Here is a 24,340-nt window from a genome sequence, read left to right as displayed (position 1 = left end):
CTTAGCATGGCATCAAAACCCTTGTGAGTTTGTATGTGCAGCTGCTCTGTGTGTCCAGAAGACACTGCTTCATTCTAGTCATTCAGTGACTCTGGCTCTCACACTTTTCCCATCCCCTCCTCCACAGTGATTCCTAAGTCTTTGGAGGAGAGGCTGGGGCATACATGTTCAGTTAATACTGGAAATTACAGTCATTTATTCTCTCTGCATGTTGGCCATTGGTGGTCTGTTCTGATCATGATCTACTGCAACCAGAAGTTTCTTTGATGATGGATGAAATATCTTAATCTTCGGGCATAATTATCAGTTATTAGGAGTTGGTTTAATACTATGTCCACTTAACACAGTAATAGTAGTTGGATCTCTCCTAGAGTCTATGAGCTATCTAGCCATAAGTTATTGTTATGATAATGGGTAAGTGAAGATGGGTTGGAAAGCCTGTAAGATCCAGAGCTATTAGATGTCTTCAGTAAAACTGTATCTACTTATGATAACAAGGTCACTGGACAAATTAGCTCAAAGCACTTGTAGCTACATTCACAACACCTGTACAAGATAAATCCAGCCAAACATTCCCCCTCTCAGGTATAAATCTTGGACTGCTCATCTGGCTCCAACCACAGCCCTGAAAACACAGGCTTCCCACATATGGAGCTGCAATGTGGAAGTGATCACAGGGTGTGTGTGTGTGTGTCTGTGACAGAAGTGATGGATGCTGCAGAGGAATAGACACTTCAGGTGTATAAGTGTGAAGAGAGCTCTCAGATAATAGAAGTGAAGCCTGGTGAGTGAATGTCAGGAGTAAAAATGTATATGAGTGGATATGAAACATAAAGATATTAGTCAGATGCTAAAGAAGTGAAATGTGGTTAGTTATCCTTGAGAAGAAAAATGTATATAATTGTAGTTATGAAACAGAAAAAAATTAGACAACAAAGAAGTGAAGTGCAGTGAATTAATCTTGAGAGTAAAAGCATATATAATTGTAGATATGAGACAGAGAAATATTAGCCAGATGATAAAGAAGTGAGTGAGTAAACCATTGAGAGTAATGTATAAACTGGAGACATGAAACAAAGAAATTATTAGCCAGATGATTGAATATTCACTTGGGTGTAGTCTAATAGCCAGGAGAGCTGGAGAAAAGCAGAAGCAAGTACAGAAGGTTTAGACTTTGTAGATTTTGTAAGGACCCTTCCCTCTCGAAGAAGTCACTGCCACAGCTGCCTCAGAGCTATGCCAGGGCTTGGGGAAGTGAAGGTGGGGCCCCACAAATGTGGTAGGTCAGCAGGACCTGTGGGTGACAAGAACTCAGAGTTGCTACTATGGTAGCCTTTGACTTTTCAAGCACCTGCAGCCACAGATGACCTGCAGCAGGCAAGCCCAAGCCCAGAGGACAAAGACAAGGCAAGGCCTCCAGATGGCCCAGTCCCTGGTAGGAAGGCCAAGCCTAGACATCCACAGCCTTGGGAGGGGTTGGCATGGCTGACGCCCAGCCAAGTGTATGGAAAAATTAATGCAGCCAGTCAGAAACTGTTTTAAGGCCTTATAGAAAGAAAGGTTACATAAATGATTTTATTCAAATTGGTTCAGATTTTGGATGCTCATAATTCAAGGATTACCTATAGTTGCTGCATTACAAGAGATTTCATGACCTGGGAGCCCAAAGATCCAGTATGGGTGGTTCAATAGCCTTTAGCAGAGGAGATACAGAAATCCCATTTTTGTGGTTAAAAAAAGAAATCTAGAGAATGGAGGTTAATATAAGATTTGAGAATAGTTTTTGAGATGCCTCGGGAGCTGCCACCCTGTTAGGCCCCACCTAGAAAGGTGTCAGTGAAGATGCAAATGAGATCATGTCAGCTAATGAAAGCTTTAAAGGTTGGATTAGAAAAAAGACTACTCACAAACTTCATGATTTTCAAAAGTTTTTGGGACATATGTTATATACTAAAGAAATTAAGCCTCAAAAATTGGAAATTAGGAATGATTTCCAGAAGTTGTTGGGAAATATTCAGTGGTTACTACCTTTTTTAAAAAGGCATCTACTGGTGATTTGAAACGCTTAAGCGATATTCTAAAAGGAGATAGTGATCCCAATTCACCTAGACAGCTAACTAAAGAAGGTAGGCATGTTCTCCTATAGTTGGAGAATTTGACTCAACATCAGCAAATATATTGACTGTCAAAACCATGGCACACTTATATATGTCCCATGCATCATAGTCCTACTTCTGTCTTATGGCAAGGGGGAACAGTATTGTGGTTGCACTAGCTATGACCTCATCTCAGGAAAAAAACAGAGCTTTCTAATCATTCACATCATTCACATAAGTACAAATAGTAAAAACTTTCCCATCAATAAAATTTCATTGCTATACATGTGTCATTGAAAGTGGGCGTAAGTGTCTAGTAATGAAAGCTTTTAATAAGCAAGAGTTAAGATAGTTAAAAATAGCTCAATACTTCAAAATCTCACAAGAACCTCACAAGGTAATAGATGCTAAACAATAACTGACCATAAAGATATATTAATTTCTGCCTGGCATTGGTGGTGCATGCCTTTAATCCCAGCACTAGGGAGGCAGAGGCAGGTGGATCTCTGTGAGTTCGAGGGGAGCCTGTTCTCCAGAGCGAGTGCCAGGATAGGCTCCAAAGCTACACAGAGAAACCCTGTCTTGAAAAAAAAAAAAAAAAAAAAAGAGCTCATTCAAACCTTCCCGGCCTGCTGACTGAAGGTAGTAAGTTAGCTGATAGATTAATGATGGTTGCTTTATCCCAGGTAGAATTGGCTCAGTAGTCACATACTTTCATCATCAGAATAACAGAAGTCTAAGAAAGCAATTCTGTTTAACTAGAGAGACTTCTTGCCAAATTGTCAAACAGTGTGATGTATTTACCTGTAACTAATTCAGAAGTAAATCCATGAGGCCTGCTTCCTAATCATTTATGGCAAATGGATGTTACTCACATTGCACAGTTGGGCAAATTAAAATATGTGCATGTAGCAGTTGATACATACTCAGGCTTCTTAATGGACACTGCACAAACTGGAGAAGTCACTAGGCATGTGATAATGATAAACACCCGTTTGTCTGACCTTGTCCTAGTCACTAGAAGTCAGATGCCTGCCTAATGGCAAGGAACCAATCAGAAGTTAGCTGGTGGCACTATGCTTTCTGGCTCTGGGTGTGCTTTACGGACTAGTGCACAGCAATGACTCACAGAGCATAGAAACCACCTTGGGAGGGCCTATGGGCCATAACAACCAATTGGCCAATCAACACAGGGCAAGCCCTCCAAGCCTGGAGGCACACCAATCGTGAGCCTGTGCGTACCCCTAGACACTCCCCTTACGTTGCCCTACAAGATCTCTCTCTGCAGCCGGTTCGAGCTGTCTTTGGCGAGCCATCTGCCATGGCGGGCGGGTGAAAGACCCGAGCTAACATGGGGTTAGCTCATTAAACAACAATAAAGCCTTATGCAGTTTGCAGCAAGTTTTCGAATCTGCCTGGTGATTGGGGTGACCGTGGTTGTGGGCTGGGACCCTGGAGGCCTGAGTTTTCCGGGGGGTCTAACAATAAGTCACTGTTTAAAATGTTTTGTTTATGTGGGAATTCCACATAAAAAAGTGATAAAAACAGACAATGGATCTTGTTATACTAGTAAAGCATTTCAGAAATTTTGCTCCCAGTGGAATATTGAACACAAAACAGGTATCCCCTATACTCTTCAAAGACAAGGAACTGTGGAGTGTCCTCGTAGCTCCTTGAAAACACAACTTCAAAATATAAGTAAAGGGGAGTTTACCCCTAGTTGCCATATAATGCATTAAATCATGCACTCTTCATTTTAAATTTTCTGAATGTGGATGCCTGTGAGCAATCTGCCACAGACAGATGATGGCATGATGGAACTCAAGTGACTTTCGCTCAAGCCAAATGGAAAGATCCTTGCACTGGGTTACAGAAAAGGACCCGACCCTGTTTTAATATGGGGTCGAGGGCATGTTTGTGTTTCTCAAAAGAAGAAAACGATGCTCGATGTCTGCCATAATGCCTGGTGAGGTGTATGGAGCAGAGGAATGTCAGACCTGTGACTACGGGAGCCCACCCAAGCGAATTACAGTGACATCTGCTGAAGCTGTTTCTGACCCTCTGATGTCATCAATTCTACAATCCGAGAAGGAAAGGAGACTGTTGGTGGGAGATTCCCAGTTTCTCAACAAGCCTGCTGCTTCAACTTCCCAAATCTGTTAGTTTTCATCCTGGAGCCAACCAAGGTCTGAATGTCTAGCAGTTATCCACACCACACCTTGAAACACAGAACTTATTTTTTGGCAGTTTTCCCCTTTGGGGGGAAAAGAACTCATTTAGAACAATTGAACACTACAATGAAGGTGATGTGTGGCTAAAGGCCCTCTGCAGTATTTGAACAGGACATGGACAAAGGTTTTGTAGTTAATATTTAGTACTCAAGGACTGTGGTATTTCAAACTTATTTTTGGAAATTACAAGTAGCAATGCATTGGACTTTAAGAGAGGGAAAAAGAAAAGGTTCAGAATTGTGGAGTTATTCATACCTTACCCACCATGACATTTTATTGTCCTTTGATTGAATTAAAATGATGAGAATTGTAACCCAGCCAATTGTATGTCTGTTGTTATTAATCATACTGGAATCATTAATGTTTGCAACCTTTGCTGTGCTATGTGTTTATGGGTGTAAAATGTCAGAGCTCACTCCAACAGGAATTTTACGTGAAGCTTATGAGTCTTTGGATACAATATAATTTAAAAGGCAGATTTAGATTTTGATACAGCTAAAGCCACTTAGGACATCCCAATTTTAAATCTTGATTGATCCTCTCCTCTTGCAGGAGATGCTGTAGCCATAAAAGTATATTCATTGCTTAGCATTGTCAAGCTTGCTTGTGAACTCTCAATGAGAAGTTGGCCCAGGGGTACGTGGCATTGAGTTATGCACTATCCCCTAACATTTTTATTTACAGAGGTGGTCAAAGATGGGAAAGATCCTTTTGCATCCAGGCGACCTAAGACAGGTCACACATGACAGAATGTGTGTTCCGATGACGGGTTAAGGCTGGAAGGTGGAAGAAGACAACTTAAGACAGACACAGTAATCTGTCCTATAGCAGAAGCGCAGGTATTATTGAACAGAGGAGGAGAAATTTGTCAGTGATCATAAGATGGCTCTACTCCATCTTGGCTCAAGGGCAGAAAGTTCAAAACTGTCCTCAGTAGGTCATAAGACCTAAAGATCATAGGCATGGCTACAGTAGGATGTTCGATCTTGGCCTTGGCTGTCTTATTTTAAATAACAACAGATCTGGTCTGAGGTGTGGTTATTCCTGACCCTCAAGGCCAGATAATGAGAAGTTGAATCTAAGTCGTGGTTACTGAATCCTTGGAGAAAAGAGGAAGAAAAGTCTGTTTGTTATGCATACATGACACCATGTTCCCCGTTTTGGTTAAGGTATATAAGAGTGTTGAAAATAAAGTGGCAATTCAGTATTAACTGAATCTGCTCTCTTGACATCTATTCTGTGTCTTCATCTTTTCCTTTAACTCCTTTAACTAGCCTTTCTTTAGTCTACACTTCCCCTCTCAAGTACGAACCTTGGGCTGCTCAGTTGTCTCTGAATGCAGCCCCACAAACACAACTTCCGACAATATATATAAAGAACTGAAACTTCCATGATTAATGTTTGAAGAAGTAGCCAGTTAACCAAATCCATCCTATCTACTGAATGAGTGTGGCTTGTGTCCCTGCTTCAATATGGTTCTATTTCCATGAAAACAGGAATTGTGTTGTTATACAAAAACCACAGTTCTCACCTGAAAGGGAATGAGACATTGTTTATTTTGGAACCATATATGAATGACATGTGTTATGTTATCTATCTCTAGACACAAACAAATGCCTAGTTACTACAAAGGGGCCCAACAAGAAACCATTCTAGGATGTCACCACAGTCCAAATTGATGAGAAAAGTGAATTTATTGGGTTTTCTTACAGACCAAAGGGGAAGGGTTACTTACAATTGGGGGACCCAAAAGGGGAAACCGCATATAGATCATGGCTCGGGAATCCAGATTCAGGTTACCCAAGTACAGTCTGACAACATGGCAACAATTTCTGGATGCATTCATAGTTAGAACAATCAACTGATATACCTTGAAAACACATTGTCTAAAAGAATAGGTTTGTAGATTACAGCAAAGGGAGTCTCTGCTATAGGACTCAGATGTTCTCAGCTGAGGTTAGGGGTCTGATTCTACACTCTAAAAGACATTGTGACATTCTCTCCAGTATGAAGACTGATGATAACCAAGGTATAAAGAAACTGAAAAGCCTTTGCATGTCCATGCTGTCTGACTTTGATGTCTGTTGCTGTGATAAATGCCATAACTAAAAACACAACTTAGGAGAGAAAAGGGTTTACTCCAATTTAGGAATTAATCAAGCAGTTCAGCCAGGGCAAGAGCTCAAGGAGAAACCTTGAGACAGGAACTAAAGAAGAAACCATTGAAGAATTCTGCTTATTGGCTTGCTCCCTCGGATTTCTGCTTGGCCAGAATTCTCATTCACCCAGGACCACCTACCCAAGGGTGGGACTGGGAATTAATCAGCATCCATCCAACATCCCATAGACGCATCTCTAAGCCAGTCAGATCTAGGTAACCACACAGCTGAGATTCCTTTAGAAAATGCAGAGGTGTGAAGTTGAACAGTGATGCTTACGGAATTCTTTGGTGTTGACTAATATTTGAAATATTATTAAAATGTGACACATTATTTTTATGTGCAGATTCTCTCCAGTATGAAGTCTCTGAGGATAATTAAAGTAAGAAAAACAGCTAAAGGCCTTGCCATATTCTTTGCATTTCTGGGGTACTCTTTCATGCTTATGCAATGACAAATTACAGCTAAACACCTGGCTATATTCTGCACACTTGTAGATTCTCCCACTTGTGAATTCTGTGACATTCATCATAGAGCTGAATGATATGAAACCTTCATAATATACTTTACTGTTGTAAGGTTTCTCTTCAGTACCAATACCTTTAAAAGTCTTGTCAATTTGTTCATATCTGTAGTGTTTCTTCCCAGTATAAATTTTATGGCAGTTACAAAGTGTTGAATTATTAGTAAAGCCCTTGCCACATTCTTCACAAGGGCTTGGCTTCTCTCTACGATGGATTCATTTGAGTTTGATAAGACTGAATGATAAAAGCTTTAAAACATCCCTCACACTTGTAGGGTCTCTCTTCCGAATGAATTCTGTGATATTTTTTAAAGATTGAAGAGTAAAAACTTTTCCAGCATTTTCCCATGAATAGTGTTTCTGAATAGAATGAACTCCCTTGTGCTGGGTAAGATTAAAAAGTTTAGTAGAAGCTTTTCCACACTTGTGGACTTTCTCACCAGTATGATTCTTTTGATGTCCAGAAAGTTCTAAGTGAGCACAAAAGACTTTCCTACAGTCCTCACACCTGTGTGATTTCTCTCCAGCATGAGTTAGCTGGTGTTCCTTTAGGTTTGGAGGACAGAACACATTTTTGCCACATTCCTCACATGGGTAAGATTTCTTTCCAGGAATTTGCCCTGAGGTAAGGATGGATAAGTTAAAAGCTTTCCCACATCCTTCACACCTGCAGGGTTTTATCCAGAATGAATACTCAGGTGTGTTGCAAGTTCTAAGTGAGCACTAAAGACTTTGCCACACACTTCACACTTGTAGGGATTCTCTTGAGAATGAATTCTTTGATGTTCCTTAAGGCGAGAAGGGTAGTAAAACATTTTGCCACACTTCTCACACTTGTAAGGTCTGTCTCCAGAGTGAACTACCTTGTGCTGAGAAAGGTATGAATGAGTAGAGAAGGTCTTCCCACATTGCTCACACTTGTAAGGTTTCTCTCCAGTATGTATTCGCTGGTGTCTAGAACGTCCTGAGCGAGTGTAGAAGTCTTTGCCACATTCTTCACACCTGTATGGTTTCTTTCCAGAATGGATTGCTTGGTGTTCCCTAAGGATTGAAGGATAGTAAAAGGTTTTGCCACATTCCTCACATTTGTAAGGTTTCTCCCCAGTGTGACCTAATTTGTGCTGAGTAAGGTATGAGAGAGTATAAAAGGCTTTGCCACATATTTCACACTTGTAAGGGTTCTCTTGAGAGTGAATTTTTTGATGTTCCTTAAGGCGAGAAGGATAGTAAAACGTTTTTCCACATTCTTCACACTTGTAGGGTTTCTCTCCCGTATGAAATCTCTGGTGTTTAGAAAGTCCTTTGGGAGTACAAAAGACATTGCCACATATTTCACACTTGTAAGGGTTCTCTTGAGAGTGAATTCTTTGATGTTCCTTAAGGCGAGAAGGGTAGTAAAACTTTTTGCCACATTCCTCACACTTGTAAGGTTTCTCTCCAGAGTGGACTACCTTGTGCTGAGAAAGATATGAATGAGTAGAGAAGACCTTCCCACATTCTTCACACTTGTGGGGTTTCTCTCCAGTATGAATTCTTTGGTGTCTGGAACGTCCTGAGCGAGTGCAGAAGTCTTTGCCACATTTTTCACACCTGTATGGTTTCTTTCCAGAATGGACTGCTTGGTGTTCCCTAAGGATTGAAGGATAGTAAAAGGTTTTGCCACATTCCTCACATTTGTAAGGTTTCTCCCCAGTGTGACCTAATTTGTGCTGAGTAAAGTATGAGAGAGTATAAAAGGCTTTGCCACATATTTCACACTTGTAAGGGTTCTCTTGAGAGTGAATCCTTTGATGTTCCTTAAGGCGAGAAGGGTAGTAAAACTTTTTGCCACATTCCTCACACTTGTAGGGTTTATGGCCGGTGTGAACTATCTTGTGATGAGAAAGGTATGAATGAGTAGAGAAGGCCTTCCCACATTGCTCACACTTGTAAGGTTTCTCTCCAGTATGTATTCGCTGGTGTCTGGAACGTCCTGAGCGAGTGCAGAAGTCTTTGCCACATTCTTCACACCTGTATGGTTTCTGTCCAGAATGGATTGCTTGGTGTTCCTTAAGAACTGAAGGATAGTAAAAGGTTTTGCCACATTCCTCACATTTGTAAGGTTTCTCCCCAGTGTGACCTAATTTGTGCTGAGTAAGGTATGAGAGAGTATAAAAGGCTTTGCCACATTCTTCACACTTGTAAGGTTTCTCTCCAGAATGGATTCTCAGGTGTTTAGAAAGTTGCCAGCAAGTTCTAAAGACCTTGCCACATACTTCACACTTGTAAGGTTTCTCTTGAGAATGAGTTATTTGATGTTGCTTAAGGTTTGAAGAACAGTAAAACATTTTGCCGCATTCTTCACATTGGTAAGGTTTCTCTCTAGTATGACCTATCTTATGTTGGATCAGGGAGAGATGACTAGGGAAGGCTTTCCCACATTCTTCACACTTGTAGGATTTCACTTCACAATGAATTTTCAGGTGGTTAGATACTGAATGAAGTGCACAAAAGGCATCACCACATTCTTCACACTTGTAGGCTTCATCTCCTGGATGAACTCCTGGGTGTTCAGAAAGCACTGAGCAAGCACTAAAGGCCTTAACACATTCTTCATACTGGTAGGGATTCTCTTCAGTACAAAATGTCTGGTCTTGAGAAAGTTCTATGGGAGAACAAAAGACCTCACTACATACTTCAATCTTAAAAGAATTCTCTTGAGAATGAATTATTTGATGTTCTGTAAGGTCAGAAGGACAATAAAACAGTTTCCCACATTCTTCGCAGTTATAGAATTTCTGTTCAGTGTGTTCTACCTCATGCTGTGTAAGACATGAATGAGTAGAAAAGGCTTTTCCATATTCTTCATACTTGTAGGTGTTCTCGCCAATGCAAATTTCCTGGTAGCTAGAATGTCCTAAGCAAGTGCAAACGACTTTGCCACATTCTTCACACTTGTAGGCTTTCTCTCCTGTATCAATTATCTGCTGTTCAGAAAGTACTGAACAAGAACCAGAAGTCTTCCCACATTCTTCACACATGTAGGCTTTCTCTTCTGAATGAATTCTCTGGTTTTCAAGGAGTGAGTTCCAATCACAGGCTTTGCCACATTCCTTACATTTATACGGCTTTATATCTGGTGAGTAAAAGTTGAGATATGAATAAAAACTGAGTAACATTTTTATATTTACAATGCTTAGCTTTAATAGAGAGACCTCTACTCACATTTTTATAGGTAAATGCAGTAATGGAAAATGCAGTAATGGAAACAATATATATATATTTCCATTGGAATAAGAAGAATAAGAGGAAGACCAAATAGAAAACAGAAATAATGGAATACTATTAACAGTTAAATAGCAAAGAAAGGCATACTATCAATAATAATGGGATCTCTGAAGGGTATTATGTTAACAGAACTGAACCCATTAAACATATATAAATTATATAACCAAACATAGATGAAAAACATAAATAACTAAATGTGGAAAACATTACAATAACAGTGATTGTCTAAGGTTGGAAGAATGTAGAAATACACAATTTGCATCCTATAGTTTTAATTTGGAAGGCACAAAATACATACTGCGTAACAATTAGATTCTCCCAAATACTAAGTATGATATTTCAGGGTGTTCAGTCAGGAATCTATATGTTGTATTTTTCTCAAGCAAGTAAGTATCTGAAAGAATCAAATTATGAAAAGAGAAAAATCCTGCTGGGCGTTGGTGGCACACGCCTTTAGTCCCAGCACTCTTGGGAGGCAGAGGCAGGCGGATCTCTGTGAGTTCGAGGCCAGCCTGGTCTCCAGAGTGGGTGCCAGGACAGGCTCCAAAGCTACACAGAGAAACCCTGTCTCGGAAAAAAAAAAAAAAGAAAGAAAGAAAAAAAAAAAAAGAAAAATCCTCAAGTTCACCTATAATGATAGAACCTGCTAGAGGCACATATTAGTCAAAGGCTAACTGATAAAATTAGCCCACTTTCTAAGAATATTCATTTACAAGATAACACAATCTTACAATAATCAGAGAAGGAATGATGTACAAGGCATGAAAACATGAGACTCGTACACCAAAGTGGAAACACACAGCTCTGATGTTCACAGAACCAAAGCTCACTGATTTTTTTTCAGAGCTCACCAATTTTTTATCTTACACTGTCCTATTAAAGTGTTTAGTATTGCATACTCCATCCACAAAAAAACATATAACTTATATGTAAGCAAATGATTTTAGACAACCCCAGACTTCAATAATATAGAAAATAAAGTTGTAAAATAAGAAAAAGAATCTTGAACCTATTAGATTCCGAAAAACAATTGATAAGCTTTTAAAAATATTCTAGACATGTAAGGTTTTAATCTTTGAAAACATATCCACAAATGACATGTATTTTAAATCAGTAACACTTGAGTGTATGAAGAGAAAAAACTTTATGAGAATACATTACAATCATTCATAACAATTATAAAAAGATTTAAATTACCATACATGTAAATGATGTGAAAGAAGTTTATTGTGATTATATTGTATTATAATGGCTTCATAGTTTTTAAACATGTGCAAATTTTCATAGGTTAAAAGTCTGTTGCAATGCAGACTCTCAGCAAAATGACAAACTTTTTTCGTTAGTGTAAACACAAGTAGAGCTCTGGGGGAGGGGGGCAACAAAGCTTAGACACTTAGAGCATCATATAGTAGATGAATGAATGGGGATACCAAAAAATTGATTTCCATCACAGCATAACATCTCAGTGCATACGGTAAGGCCTGGCTTTCTGTTGGAAAGCCCACTCTGTCCTCTGACCCCTCATTCCTACACACCTGGGTGCATGGTGGCAGCATCTTGTGTCTTCACATCTGAAGGCTCTTGTCTCTGCTCTAGAAATGTGACCAGGTATGGCTTAGAGAAAGCAAGTCCTGTTTGTAGGAAAAGAAACAAGATGTTTTGTGTGTTATTCACCTGGGAAATAACATGTCTATTCCAGGATCGTGCTCTTAGGGAAAACAAAGGATATATTCAGCTTCATTTCCTTCATTTGGAAAAAAAAATAAAACTTAAGGTTATGCCTCATGTCTATGAATTTCTAGCATTACCACCAGAGTAAAGGATACTTTTAAGACACAGCCAGGTTAAAAAAACAAGAAGAAATAAAATAAATTATCTTAGTTACATTAATAATCTCCTTAACTCTTCCTTAGATGAAGGCCCCATGAGCCTCATTGTTGGAAAGTACAAGTTCCCTTGAGATGTTTTATAAAAGCAACTTAATGCTGACTATGCATTAAGAATTCAATATGAGCCAGGCAGGGTGGCAGTACTTGGGATGTACAGGCAGGAGAACTCTGTATTCAAGGTCAATTTGGTCTGCACAGAGTTCCAGGAAGCCAGGACTACATAGAGAGACCCTGGTTCAAAATACCAAACAAACAAACCCATATACATACACAAAAAAAGAATTTACTATAGATGCAATCCTCACCCAGGAATACAAGGTTGCTGTAATTCTCCAACATCACATCCCTGTACAGATTCCACTGAGCAGGGCCCAGGCATTCCCACTCCTCTGCAGAGAAATCAATGGCCACATCCCTGAATGACAGCATTTCCTGAAATAAAGAATAATGAATAATAGATTATGTTAATTAAAATCAATAACATAGATCCCAATAGGCATCCTGCGCTTATGAATACATTCTTAGGAAGTATAGCAATAACAATACTTTGTTAATATTTAAAACAATTAGATATCACCAACATTCTTTCATATCCCCCTTTCCTGCTGTCTGTGTTTATCTTTATCAAACATGTATCCATGTACTTACTATATTCATAAGCAGTCGTTTAACTTATGACATTAGCTTAGTGTGCGGAATTCAAGAGATACAATTTGTTATTCTAATTACTATTTTCCCTTATTTTTATTTTTATTTATTTTTTTTTACATTTTAATGTTTTATTCCTTTCCATCTCATTGCATGAAGTTCTCAAATGGTCAATGACAGCTGTACATTAATATTTCTTTTTATGGCTAAATAATAGAAAATCAGAGATTTGCATTTTAAAGGGAGTATTTTGTAACTTTATATCAGTTATAGAGTGGTCATTTCCTCCAACACTTAATTTTTAAGTTAAAATGTCCAAAGTCCTTAGGCCAGGTGTGGTGGTGGGTGCCTTTAATCCCAGCACTTGAGAGGCAGAGGCAAGTAGATCTCTGTGAGTTCTAGGCAGCCAAGGATATATAGAGAGACCCTGTCTCAAAAAAAAAAAAAATAGAACAAAACAAAACAAATTTAAAAAACACCCTGTTTTCTAGTCTTCTGTAATAAAATTACAAAATGGTTACTTACAGTCACCATTCTGGGTAACATTTCCCATAAACTTCTTTCTTATATCCAACTGTATAAGAATCTGACTGATCCCTGTTTCCCAAAGCCTAGCTTTCCTGATGTCACTGATGAGAAAAGCCATTATTTCTCCAACTTCTGTAAGTTAAAATTCCTTAAACTTAACCTTTGTCTGAGATCATGTGGTACTTGTGTTCCCATATCTGAAATAATACACACTCTTCCATATTGACCCAAATTACAGGATTTCATTGTTTTGTGTGACTGAACAGTTTCACACTGTAAACATGTGCACCACAGTCTCACTGACAAAAAAGCAAGTAAATTATAGAACTTAGTTTTCAGCCATGTTTGAGTGACTTCGAAATTATAGAAAAAGGAATATAAAGTAAAATTCAATATTCGTGCTAAAAGAATATTGAGATCAGCTTTGTAATAAAACCAGCACAGGAAACTGTTATGGGGTCAGAAAAACAAACCTAGAAATAATATTTATGCTTGCTTGCTGCAGCATTAGTAAAAGCAGGAAGTAACCTTAGCATCCAGAAGTGTGGCAGCCCTGACAAGAGAAAAATGTACAGCTGTGTAGAGGCTGCATCATATGAGGACGGTACTTTTGCTCATTTTAATGATACCAGTGAGATGTGCACTTAAGAACAAGAATGAGATAGTTATTGATTCCTGTATTACTTCTACTTACTTATGATTGCTTTTGAGCTTCACTTTACAATTTTGTTAATTTGAAAACTTTCTGTTCATCATTTCCCTCTACTGCATGGATTCCATGTATGAAGCCAACTTAATTTTTCAGGAAAAGCCATTTTGCTCTGCTTGCCACACACTGCTCATGTGTGGACCAGCAAGGCATGGTTTGGAGGATAGCCTCCAATTTCCTGGTTCCTTTCTCAGGTGGTGAATAGAAAGGCATTCAATTTCTTATAACACAGTTGAAGGTCCTATAAATTCAAGCTCAAGATCACTCAAGGTCACTGTTATTCCCAAAGGCCAAATATCAGTAAGCATTATAAAACATACAAATTGGAAATATGAATCAGATAAAGGAAAAACAAAACATTCCAAAGATGCCATGAACACCCTACTTGTGTTAATGATCTAAAGGAGAATTCAGAGAACTAACAAAAAGGTAGATAATATCTGCATGCACAGAAAAATAGGAAATCATGCAATAAAATATGAAATGCACAAGGACAGAGCTGCAAATGCCATATCAAGTGGCAAACAGTAAGGAGAGAACACTAGAAAGGGTCTGACAGGAAGGAAGCCTCAGGAAACAGGAAGCCTGTCAGAGGTTAAAGAGCATGAAGAAAAGACATGAACAATACTGCAGGCCTGTGGGATGACTCAACAGGTAAAAGCACCTGAAGCCCAGCCTAAGGACCTGGTACCATGGTTCAACAGTTCTTGAATTCCCTCCAGCTTAGGCACAGCATGGCATGTGCTCCTAAACAGACACACGGACACAATGAGGAAAGAAAAAGAAAACATAGGCAGGAAAAAGAAAAGAAAAGAAAAGAAAAACCAGCCTGAGGAGACTGTAAAGGATTTATGGACCACTAGAAAGAGAATAAAGGAAAAGGGGGAAACCAGAATGATGCCACATGACTGTCATCTTAGTTCTTGGATGGCGTAGGTGTTCAAGGCCAGCATCATCTACACAGGGAGTTCATGGCTAGCTTGTGATATGTGAATGTGTCCCTTATAAAAAACCAAAAACGCAGAAAAGAGAAAAATATTTTTTGAGAGATGAGATTTTTAAGCTAACATTATGTGAGATAAGTGATGGACGCCAACTAAGACTCCCACCCAACTCCAGTCTAGATACCACTGAAGAATGCCAGAAGGCTACGCAGGTGGTGTAAGCAACAATTCTGACAGGAAAGTGAAACACTGGCTCCTCACCCTGAAGGTGCTTCAGTCAAGTCCTCACTAGATTATCTCAGCAGAATCAGCAGCTGGGAAGCTGACACCTCGCACAAGGTGCATGGAAAAGAACTGCATGAATACATAAACAAAGCTTCTTGGCTAACAGACCAGGGGAACAGAGAAGGTCAAAAAAGGACTGTCCCAGTTGGGGAGCTGCAGGGAAGAGAAACCTATCCATGGGAAACAGTCTTCTAGCAAAAGAGCAGAGGGGAACAGCAATGAGGAGGCCAACAGACCCCTAAGTCACAAACAGAATGATGAAAGATAACCAGTTGATTGAAAAGCCAGTCTTTTTCTTTTCTTTATCTTTTTCTTTCTTTCTTTCTTTCTTTCTTTCTTTCTTTCTTCCTTTCTTTTTTTTTTTTTTTTTTTGAGACAAGGTCTCACTATGTAGTTCTCCATGACCTAGAACTCATTATGTAGATGAGGCTGGCCTTAAACTCACAGAAATCCCCCTGCCTCTACCTCCCCAGCACTGGGATTAAAGGTATGTGTCACCTAACCCAGTCATTAAGAAAACAAAATGACACTCTTTGAAAGCATCTCCACAAGAGATGAGAAACTCATCCTCCACTGTTCTTTACTTCTGGGATGGTCACCAGCCAGAAGGTGAATTTAATTTTCCTTCTTTTGAATGGAGGCTGGCCCTAAACACATGCCTAGATCAATAGAATAGAATAGAAGAAGAAGACATAAGAACTTTTGCATGTCGTGTGTGTGTGTGTGTGTGTGTGTGTGTGTGTGTGTGTGTGTGTGTGTGTGTCCCTCAGAGTTATTTTGACATGGAAACCTAGCAATCTTCAGTACCAGGAGCTTATGGGTAAGTCAAAGCTAGATGCAAAGAGAGGGCTGGATTCCTAATTAACTTCTAGCTACTAGTGATTCCATTTTTGGACATAGAATGTCTATGTGTTAGAGAACATGCTAGGTTTAAAACACACCTGGAGTATGATAAAGTAGCCAACCCACAGATCTCTGGCCCAGCTCTTGACCCACATGCATTTGGCATTCAGGTATCATTAATTCTTGTTAATTAATTTTTACAATACTACAACTCAGAGCGTATGTTTGAAACACTGAAAATAGTATGGGAGACCACAGCCAATGTCTTTATTTGAAACATGGAATGCATATCTAGCCAACATATTAGCTTCTAAAGAAGTAACACATACTTTATTCTGTAGTTCAATGTGCAAAGGTAACAGTAATTTTAAATATACAGTACAATGTTACTCCTTGTCACTAATGAAATATTAAGTGCAGTCCATCTTGTTTGTTTATTTATTTATTTATTTGTTTGTTTATTTATTTTTGGTTTTTTAAGACAGGGTTTCTCTGTGTAGCTTTGGAGCCTATCCTGGCACTATGGAGACCAGGCTGGCCTTGAACTAACAGTGATCCACCTGCCTCTGCCTTCCGAGTGCTGGGATTAAAGGCGTGCACCACCAACACCCGGCTTTGAAATTATCCCCCCCCCCTTTTTTGGTTTTTCCGAGACAGAGTTTCTCTGTGTAGCTTTGGAGCCTATCCTGGCACTCACTCTGGAGACCAGGCTGGCCTCAAACTCACAGAGATCCCCCTAAGTGCAGTCCATCATGTAAACAGTTGGGCTTCATACTCTCATCCATCTCATTTATTTATATGTAGCTACCTCAAAGACGATAGTAATCACATATATTTGAAAGAGTCTGCCAGACAATCTAACATGTAGTTTTTCTTTTCAACTCAAAGTATGTCACTGAATTTGAAAACAACTATGGAAGGACTCAAGTGACAGAAATGCATATAAACCAAAGAGAAAATGATGAAAATCTTTTCATTTCCATTGCTTACATATGTTTCTGTCTCCTCTTCAAATCTACACAAATAACTGCTATATCTCCTCTCCAACATATGTCACAAAGGTCACCAGAAAATGAATGTCATCATCCTGCAACCTTTCCCTCTGGAGTTTCCCAAGTACAACATGTCTAACACAACATCACTAAATGTTTTTCCAAAGTGAGCAAAACTCCTTAGTAACTCTTTCCCTCATACCATTATTTACACAAATGTTAGAATACAAAGCCAAGAGCCTGTAAGGAAAAGGGCAGGAATGCACACCGTGGGAGACCCAACTCCTCCCTGAGAAGAGGAAGAAATCCCACATTAGCAGTTTACTGGCTGGATGTGAAGGACAGTGGAGGACGTGGTTGTCACTGTCCACATACAGAGCGGGTGTTTTGTTCTGGCTAACTATAAAGAAATATGCGACACGCAGTTGAACCTGTTGTGTAAACCCAGCAAGTCATTCGAGCTGCATAGAAAGAAAAACATAAATCATGTAGGGCTGCATCAGTCACAATTGCAGAGTAGAAAAACGGGAAAATTATAGAAGTCTCAGCACAGATGGAAAGGAGCAGAGACTGGAAAAATTAGGAAAAAAACAGAAGCAAGCACCATGAGGTCACAACAGAAACTAACAAATATTAATATCCTAAGGTAATGAATGTTCTCTGCAAATAAGCAAGGCAGAGAAGACAATTTTTCCTCACACAACAAGTAAAAACAAGTATCTAATCTCCAAAACTTAATGACTTCAATAAAAGTGTGTTATCGAGAAAAGTATTAAATTCCATGTCAAACAGAGTCAACAGAACTTCTCAACCACATGAAAATTAGCAAATGTCAATTGGATGAATTCCGGTCTGCTTGCTGGTGCTAAGTCAGATGACAGGAACCACAAAAAGTATTTAGTGCAATCATAAATTATTTTTGTAAAGTATTTTGTGACATGGCTCTAAATTAGCCTAGGCTGACCTTAAACTCTCTAAGCAGAGGGTAGGTAACCTTGCACCCCTGATTTTCTTCTTCCACCTTCCAGATGCAGATGGCAATGTTCATGACCTCACAGGACATTCTTCAAACATGCTTCAATCAGGTGTGTTTACTTTTGGTGATACATACGTGAGTGTAACGTGAGTATTTTTGGGCTGGCAGGTCCCTCCGCCTTTCTCTGCCCCAATGAAGCACACAGACACTATATTAATTATGAAACTGTTGGCCACTGTCTATGGCTTCTTACTGGCTATCTCTGCCTAAATTACTAACCCACTTCTAATAATCTAAGTATTTACACCATAGAAAGGGTCTGGACCTGTTACTCCTCTGACCTCCTACATGGCGACACACTGTGTCTATGTTTCCCAGAATCCTCCATCTCTCCTAGTCCCAGCTATCTTGCTTCCCTATTGGCTATGAATAAACTTCACTTAACCTGTACTGAGTCTAGTGAATCTTGATTCCCATCAATACATGAGGGATTTAAAAGTTATAATGAGCATGCTGCTGCATCACCTTTACATTGTAAGAAAACAGCTTTGATGCACAAAGCAGGGAAAACATAGTTATTTTCCTACAGATCAGTGACATTATCTAAGAAGTATCTGTACATTAATTACAGTTACAAAATCCACAGAGAATTCTGGTATGTAAAACAAGGTGAGTTAAAGACCATGTTTTCATACAAAACTTAGAAATAAAACATCACACACTAAAAGTAACCAGACCCAAAGCTGGTACACCCCAGTGAACTTCTTTGCAGTTAGAACAGCAGATTGGAACTGACACTGTGGAGCTTCTCATTCATTTACTAATTTGAATAGAAAAGCTTATTCAAATTTGTTTTGTAAAAAGTACCTTGCTCCTTTGTTGCTGTTCTTTTGTTTTTTAGGTTTTTGAGACAGGGTTTCTCTGGGTAGCCCTGGCTGTCCCGGAACTCTTTTGTAGATGAGGCTGGCCTCAAACTCAGGGATCCACCTGCCTCTGTCTCCCAGGTGCTGGGATTAAAGGCATGTGCCACCACTGCCTAGCTAAGAAATACCATGTTTCATTTGAGTAGTCTTCAATGCCATAAGCCAGTCTCTAGCACATAGACACTTGGTTTTATTGAAGCGTGACAAAATTGGAAACAGCACAAAAGACAGGGCACGGAGCCCACTGTGCAAAAATTGCAGGACCCTGAGTGAAATCCCCATTTCACTTTTTGACACAGTACAAACACTTGGGTAAACCCTTCCAGAAGAACTGCTCAGGGAGAAGCATGGAACCCAAATACCACATTCGGTGACAGTTTTAGGGAGATTAGACACTAGACAGTGGACAACGACAGAAGAAAAGCCTGTGACGCAGAGAGCAAAATAAACAGCTTGCTGTGTGTGCAGGGCGATTTCTCCTTCCCAGAGAAACTCAAGCACCTATGTCCCTTTGCTAGCAATCCCTAGACACACTAACATCCTCACATCAACTCATTCGGTGAATCTGAAAAGGAGTCCAAACCAGTGACATCATAATCCCAGTGGAACTGGATGAAGTATTATTATCCTCTAGTATTTTTTCACCCTACAGTTTAGGATCAGTAATTTGTTTTTGCAAAACTCGGATCTCTCCCTTTAGGGGATTATTATGGCTCTACGTGGAGTGTCAGTCTCAGGAGTCAGGTCACAGTGGTGTGTCAGTCTCAGGAGTCAGGTCACAGTGGTGATCGCGAAGGACTCCTGTTCAAAATAGCAGTTAGTGAACCTAACGATGCATTCCAGAGACAACCAGATTAACACCCCATAGGCCACATCTCTCGCGCAAAACTCTCCGTCCTTGGAAACTAGTTAACTTGGTGAACTCCTATCATCTCTAACAATACAAGGCCGACTGTGATAAGGTCCAGGAGGGGCCAGACCTCCGTTTGCCCCAGGGCTCCTGAGAAAACTGACCACAGCCGGGTAAGCGTGGGTCTAGCTGGTGATAAAATGCGTCCCTGGCTCACCTGGGGGTGTGTGCGCCCACCGGCCCCTCCTGGTGCAGCTCTCAGCGACCCGCCCTGCCTGAGCAATCCTGGGCCATGCTGGAAGTTGCACACTAATTCCTCCCCTGCCAAGCCAGCCGCGATAACTGCAGCTCACGGTGGACCCGGGCAGCTGCCCCCGGCTCGCACAGCGTTGGCTTCCAGCGCCTCCCGCAAGCCCTGTCTCGAGCCCCAGTGGGCGTCCGGACGCTGGGGCCCAGCCTAGGTCGGGTCTTCCCGTCACGCGCTCGCCCCAAGCCGAACTCGCCCATCCCGCTCGGTCCCTCCGAACTGCAGAGCAGCGCTGCACCCTGCACCAACCTCCATGTCACAGACACAAGCCGAGCGCCGAGCGGGACCCGGTGATCGTCCAACTTTGCTGGGAGACGCGCTGGTGCAGACGCAATGCGGAAGTGCCCTGGCCACAATGACTCCCGGCGGAGCGAAACGGCGGAAGACTACGTTTCCCACAAGTCTGTGCGGAGACCTGGGCGCCGCCGGAAACGCGGTCTGGGGATTGATGTATCTTCTGCTTTTCTTAGCTCACGCCAGTGAAGAGTGGAGGAAACAAGAAGCCTTGAGCTCCAACAGCCACGAGGAGTCGGGCTGTTTTTCTGTTTTGTTTTAATTCCCGGTTTCATTTCGGGAGATGTTTGAGTGTGAGTCCAGCCTTTGACAGTGATGTTTATTAGGGGTTTGCAATTTACTTCTGGCCGGTATGTGGCTCAAAGTCTGCTTATTATGGAATCTTACTTCCAGGTGTAAAGTTCACATTGACTCCATTCTACTTTAAAATAACTCAGCAAAATAAACACATAAACACAAATAAATAAACTACACAGAGTTACATTTTATGTAGATATAGACTGGAAAATCTGCCATAGAAAAATATTAAACAAATTAATTCAACAGATGTACCTTAAGTAGGAAGAACCTAACCTTTTCTGTGTTTAAGATAGATTTTCATACAGCCCCGGTGGAGCTCAAACTCTGTGTAGTTGAATATCTTGCATTATTGAAATCCCGGCCTCTAATCTCTAATCGTTGATATTATGAACCAGCAACACCGTATCAGGATATCATAACTTTCTCTATTTGGAGATAGTTGTGAGCTGCCATGTGGATACTAGGAATTGAACCGGGGCCCTCTGGATGAGCAGTCAGTGCTCTTAACCACTGAGCCTTCTCTCCAGCCACTATGTTTCTATGCTTGTTTAAGACATTGTACTTTTAGAGCTCATTTTTAAAAGGTTATGTAAAGTTTTAGTCTTTGAAAGTTATTTAGGGTATTAAAGAAATACAGATTAGTAGTCATCTATAATAATCGAACTTATAGTCATGTTAGGTATGTTTTCAAGGTCATACAGATATTTTAGATAGACAGGTGACCTTCAAACACTTCAAAGACCTACAGAACATGACATTTAAAATGTTTTAATAACAGAAAGCTTTTTTTGACAGTGAGACTTGTCTGCTCGTGGCAGCACCAGTTTGCTTCAAAGAAGATGGGCATCAAAGAAACTCCATATAGAGTTTGTTTCTTTATGGCAAAAGCCAGCCATTTGGGCAAAGAAAATGCCGTTGTCTCAGTTGCTGATAGTTTATTGTCCAAACTGGACTAGCGGGATGCAAATGAGTAGTTGTTCAGGAAGGACATGCTCCAGCAATTTCCAGCAAGACCACATTGGGTGCCAGATGATAAATGATCTCTTTACCATTTATTATATAGCAAAATCTGTGCACAAATATTAACGGATAAATGGTGAACCTGGACAGAGTCACAAGCCACCCCTTACACCCACCTTTGCTCATTCCTTACTTAAAAAGGCTACCTCTTCCTTGGCCACATCCATCCCCAATGAAAACCCCGCCTCTTGGATCAAAAGGCTCTTCTCAGTTGGCTATCACACCAGCGACAGAATTCCCATAGCACACATCGAAGAAACTCTATATGGAGTTTGCCTTCATTGTGGCATGGTTAGCCACTGGTCAAAGAAACTCTTTTTGCCTTGGCTCCTGACAGGGTGGTGCACAAACTGGACAAGCGAGATACACAAATAAAAGACTGTCAAGCTTTGCCAAGAGAAGGCTTCATAGATCAATCTGTCAGATATTCTAGGCCTATATGCCAAAGATGTGGATGCAGAATCTTGTGAAAACTGCAGCAGAAGCATTCTGAGAGGCTGGATCACCTGGGCTACTTGTTTTCATTAATGTCTGGTCCTAAAAACACAATTTTTAAAAAAAATTTATGTATTAGTTCTAGTTAGGGAACAAGCTTGTTTCACATGTAAGTCCCTTCTCCCTCTCCCTCTCCCTCTCCCTCCCCTCACCCCCATCCCTCCTCCCCCACCCCCAACCTACCCCCCACCCCATCCACCCACCACTTGTGTGGTTTGCACAAGTCACTTAAAGATGATTTTTTTGTTTTATGTTTGAGCAGTTAAAAACCATCTGTTAACTTTGTGAATTTTTTTGGACTGTGTAAGCAAACTTGTATCCATGCCATATGAAAGGATCTTGTGTAATAATAAGTCATGAGACAGCAAGATTTATCATGACTCATCCAGTCTCAGGGCTGTTCCCATAGTAGAGGGATAGGATCACCTGTCCTATAGTCTTTCTTAGTTTCCCTTTTCATGTCTGCAGCCAATATTTTCAGGTGATCACCGCAATCAAATCTGATCTTCTTTAATTTTGAAGAGAGCCATTGCTTTATGTTTTCTGTGGAAACAAATGCATAACCTCTCCCCCAACATTATATATTTTCTGACTTCCGTTTTGAAATTAAGGCATTCTTAAAATATATAGGTTGTTTTAATTTAGCAGTTTCCACAATCCAATGTCTCTCAGCACCTATTTTTTTGTATATTAGCATTTAAAAAATTCAAAGTCAATGAAGTGCCATATAGGATCCAGATGCCCTGTATAGTTCCCATCTTTATGTAGCTTATTCTTTTTATGTTACTTTATTCTTCCTTTAAAGACTTTCTTATTTTTAAACTTTTTTTTTTCTGTGACAGTTCATACCCATTTTCATTTCTTCCTTTAGCATCTAAGCACATTTTCAAATATACTATTGCCTTTTTAAAGTTTTCTGTGTTTGGACCTCACTTCACTAAGTGCAGCATTTTCTGAACATGTGAGACAAATCTTGAACTGCCACCCTGAGGCTCAGCTTAGCACATGGCACTGCCACATGGTGCTGGTGGCTGGCTCAGGCCCACAGGCAGCAGCCAGTAGCCCCATCTCTGTATGCTTAGCACTGGTCCACCTGAGAGACTGTAGGACTCAGAAGCTGTATCCAGCTCCTTGTCCAGAACTTTTCTTAGCTTTCTCAGGCTCTGTGTTTGGATATTCAAGGCAGCACATGTGGCAGTATGTAGCAGCACTTTTCTTTGGGCAGACAGTGCACAAATAGTAGACTTACTAATTATGAAACTCAATTTTAGTATTGGCTTGTTCTTATCTAGTTCTTATAACTTAAATTAACCCATATATATATATATACATATATATATATATGTATATATATATATATATTTAAATCTGTGTTCTGTCACACGACTCGTCACCTCATCTTTTCATATTGCCCCTCCTGCTTCCTCTGCGTCTGGCTGGCAACTCTGGCTTTCTTCTCAGTGTCCTCTCTGAACCCCGAAGTCCTGCCTAACCTCTTCCTGCCTAGTTATTGGCCATTCAGCTCTTCATTAAACCAACCAGAAGGTGCCCTGGCAAAGTCACCCCTTCATAGCACAAACAAATATTCTGCAAAGAGAAATTCCCTGGTGTGACTACCCAGAACACTTACCAAGCTAATGCATTAGTAGCTGCTGGCTCACCTCTTTTGAGGAACAATGAGTTTTGTGGTCCTATACATAATGCTTTTAAAACATTTTAAAACTGCATTTCATATACCATGTGTGTGTCTGCTGTCCGCAGATGCCAGTAAAGGGCATTTGACAACCTGGAACTGGAGTTACAGATGGTTGTGGGCCTCCGTGTGCAGCTGGGAATCCATTCTGAACCCTCCTGCAGAGTGCCAAGTGCTCCTGTCCACTTAGACATCTCAGTACCACTTAAAATGTTTGTGGAAAAAAGGAAAACAATGATTCTAGTTGGTTGCTTCTACCATTTCTGGAACATGTGAGAAAGGAAAAAGCTCTGAGTGAGAAAACTAATTGGCTCCAGATTCACATACACATATAGCATAGTGGGTCAGGGGACAGAGTTGTTCCAAAG

The 24,340-nt window shown here is 40.3% G+C and overlaps 1 protein-coding gene across 2 annotated transcripts; it reads right to left on the bottom strand.

Moving 5' to 3' along the window:
* Window positions 1-5,859: 5,859 nt before the first annotated feature.
* On the bottom strand, window positions 5,860-20,542 carry LOC107977129 (zinc finger protein 11). 2 transcript variants are annotated; one of them, XM_027400083.2, is made up of 4 exons: window positions 20,420-20,542; window positions 12,471-12,597; window positions 11,812-11,907; window positions 5,860-10,124 (listed from the first exon to the last, which is right to left on the bottom strand). In XM_027400083.2, the coding sequence occupies exons 1-4, from the start codon at window positions 20,423-20,425 to the stop codon at window positions 7,687-7,689; spliced, it is 2,667 nt and encodes an 888-aa protein (XP_027255884.1). In that variant the 5' UTR covers window positions 20,426-20,542; the 3' UTR covers window positions 5,860-7,686. The 2 variants fall into 2 exon arrangements, with proteins under 2 accessions (XP_027255884.1, XP_027255883.1); XM_027400082.2 differs by lacking the exon at window positions 20,420-20,542 and adding an exon at window positions 18,079-19,551.
* Between the last annotated feature and the right edge of the window lie 3,798 nt (window positions 20,543-24,340).

This window comes from Cricetulus griseus, chromosome 2 (genome assembly GCF_003668045.3).
Source record: "Cricetulus griseus strain 17A/GY chromosome 2, alternate assembly CriGri-PICRH-1.0, whole genome shotgun sequence".
NCBI classification, from domain to species: Eukaryota; Metazoa; Chordata; class Mammalia; order Rodentia; family Cricetidae; genus Cricetulus; species Cricetulus griseus.
Note: the sequence above shows the minus strand (reverse complement) of the source record. Positions and strands in the feature narration are given on the sequence as shown.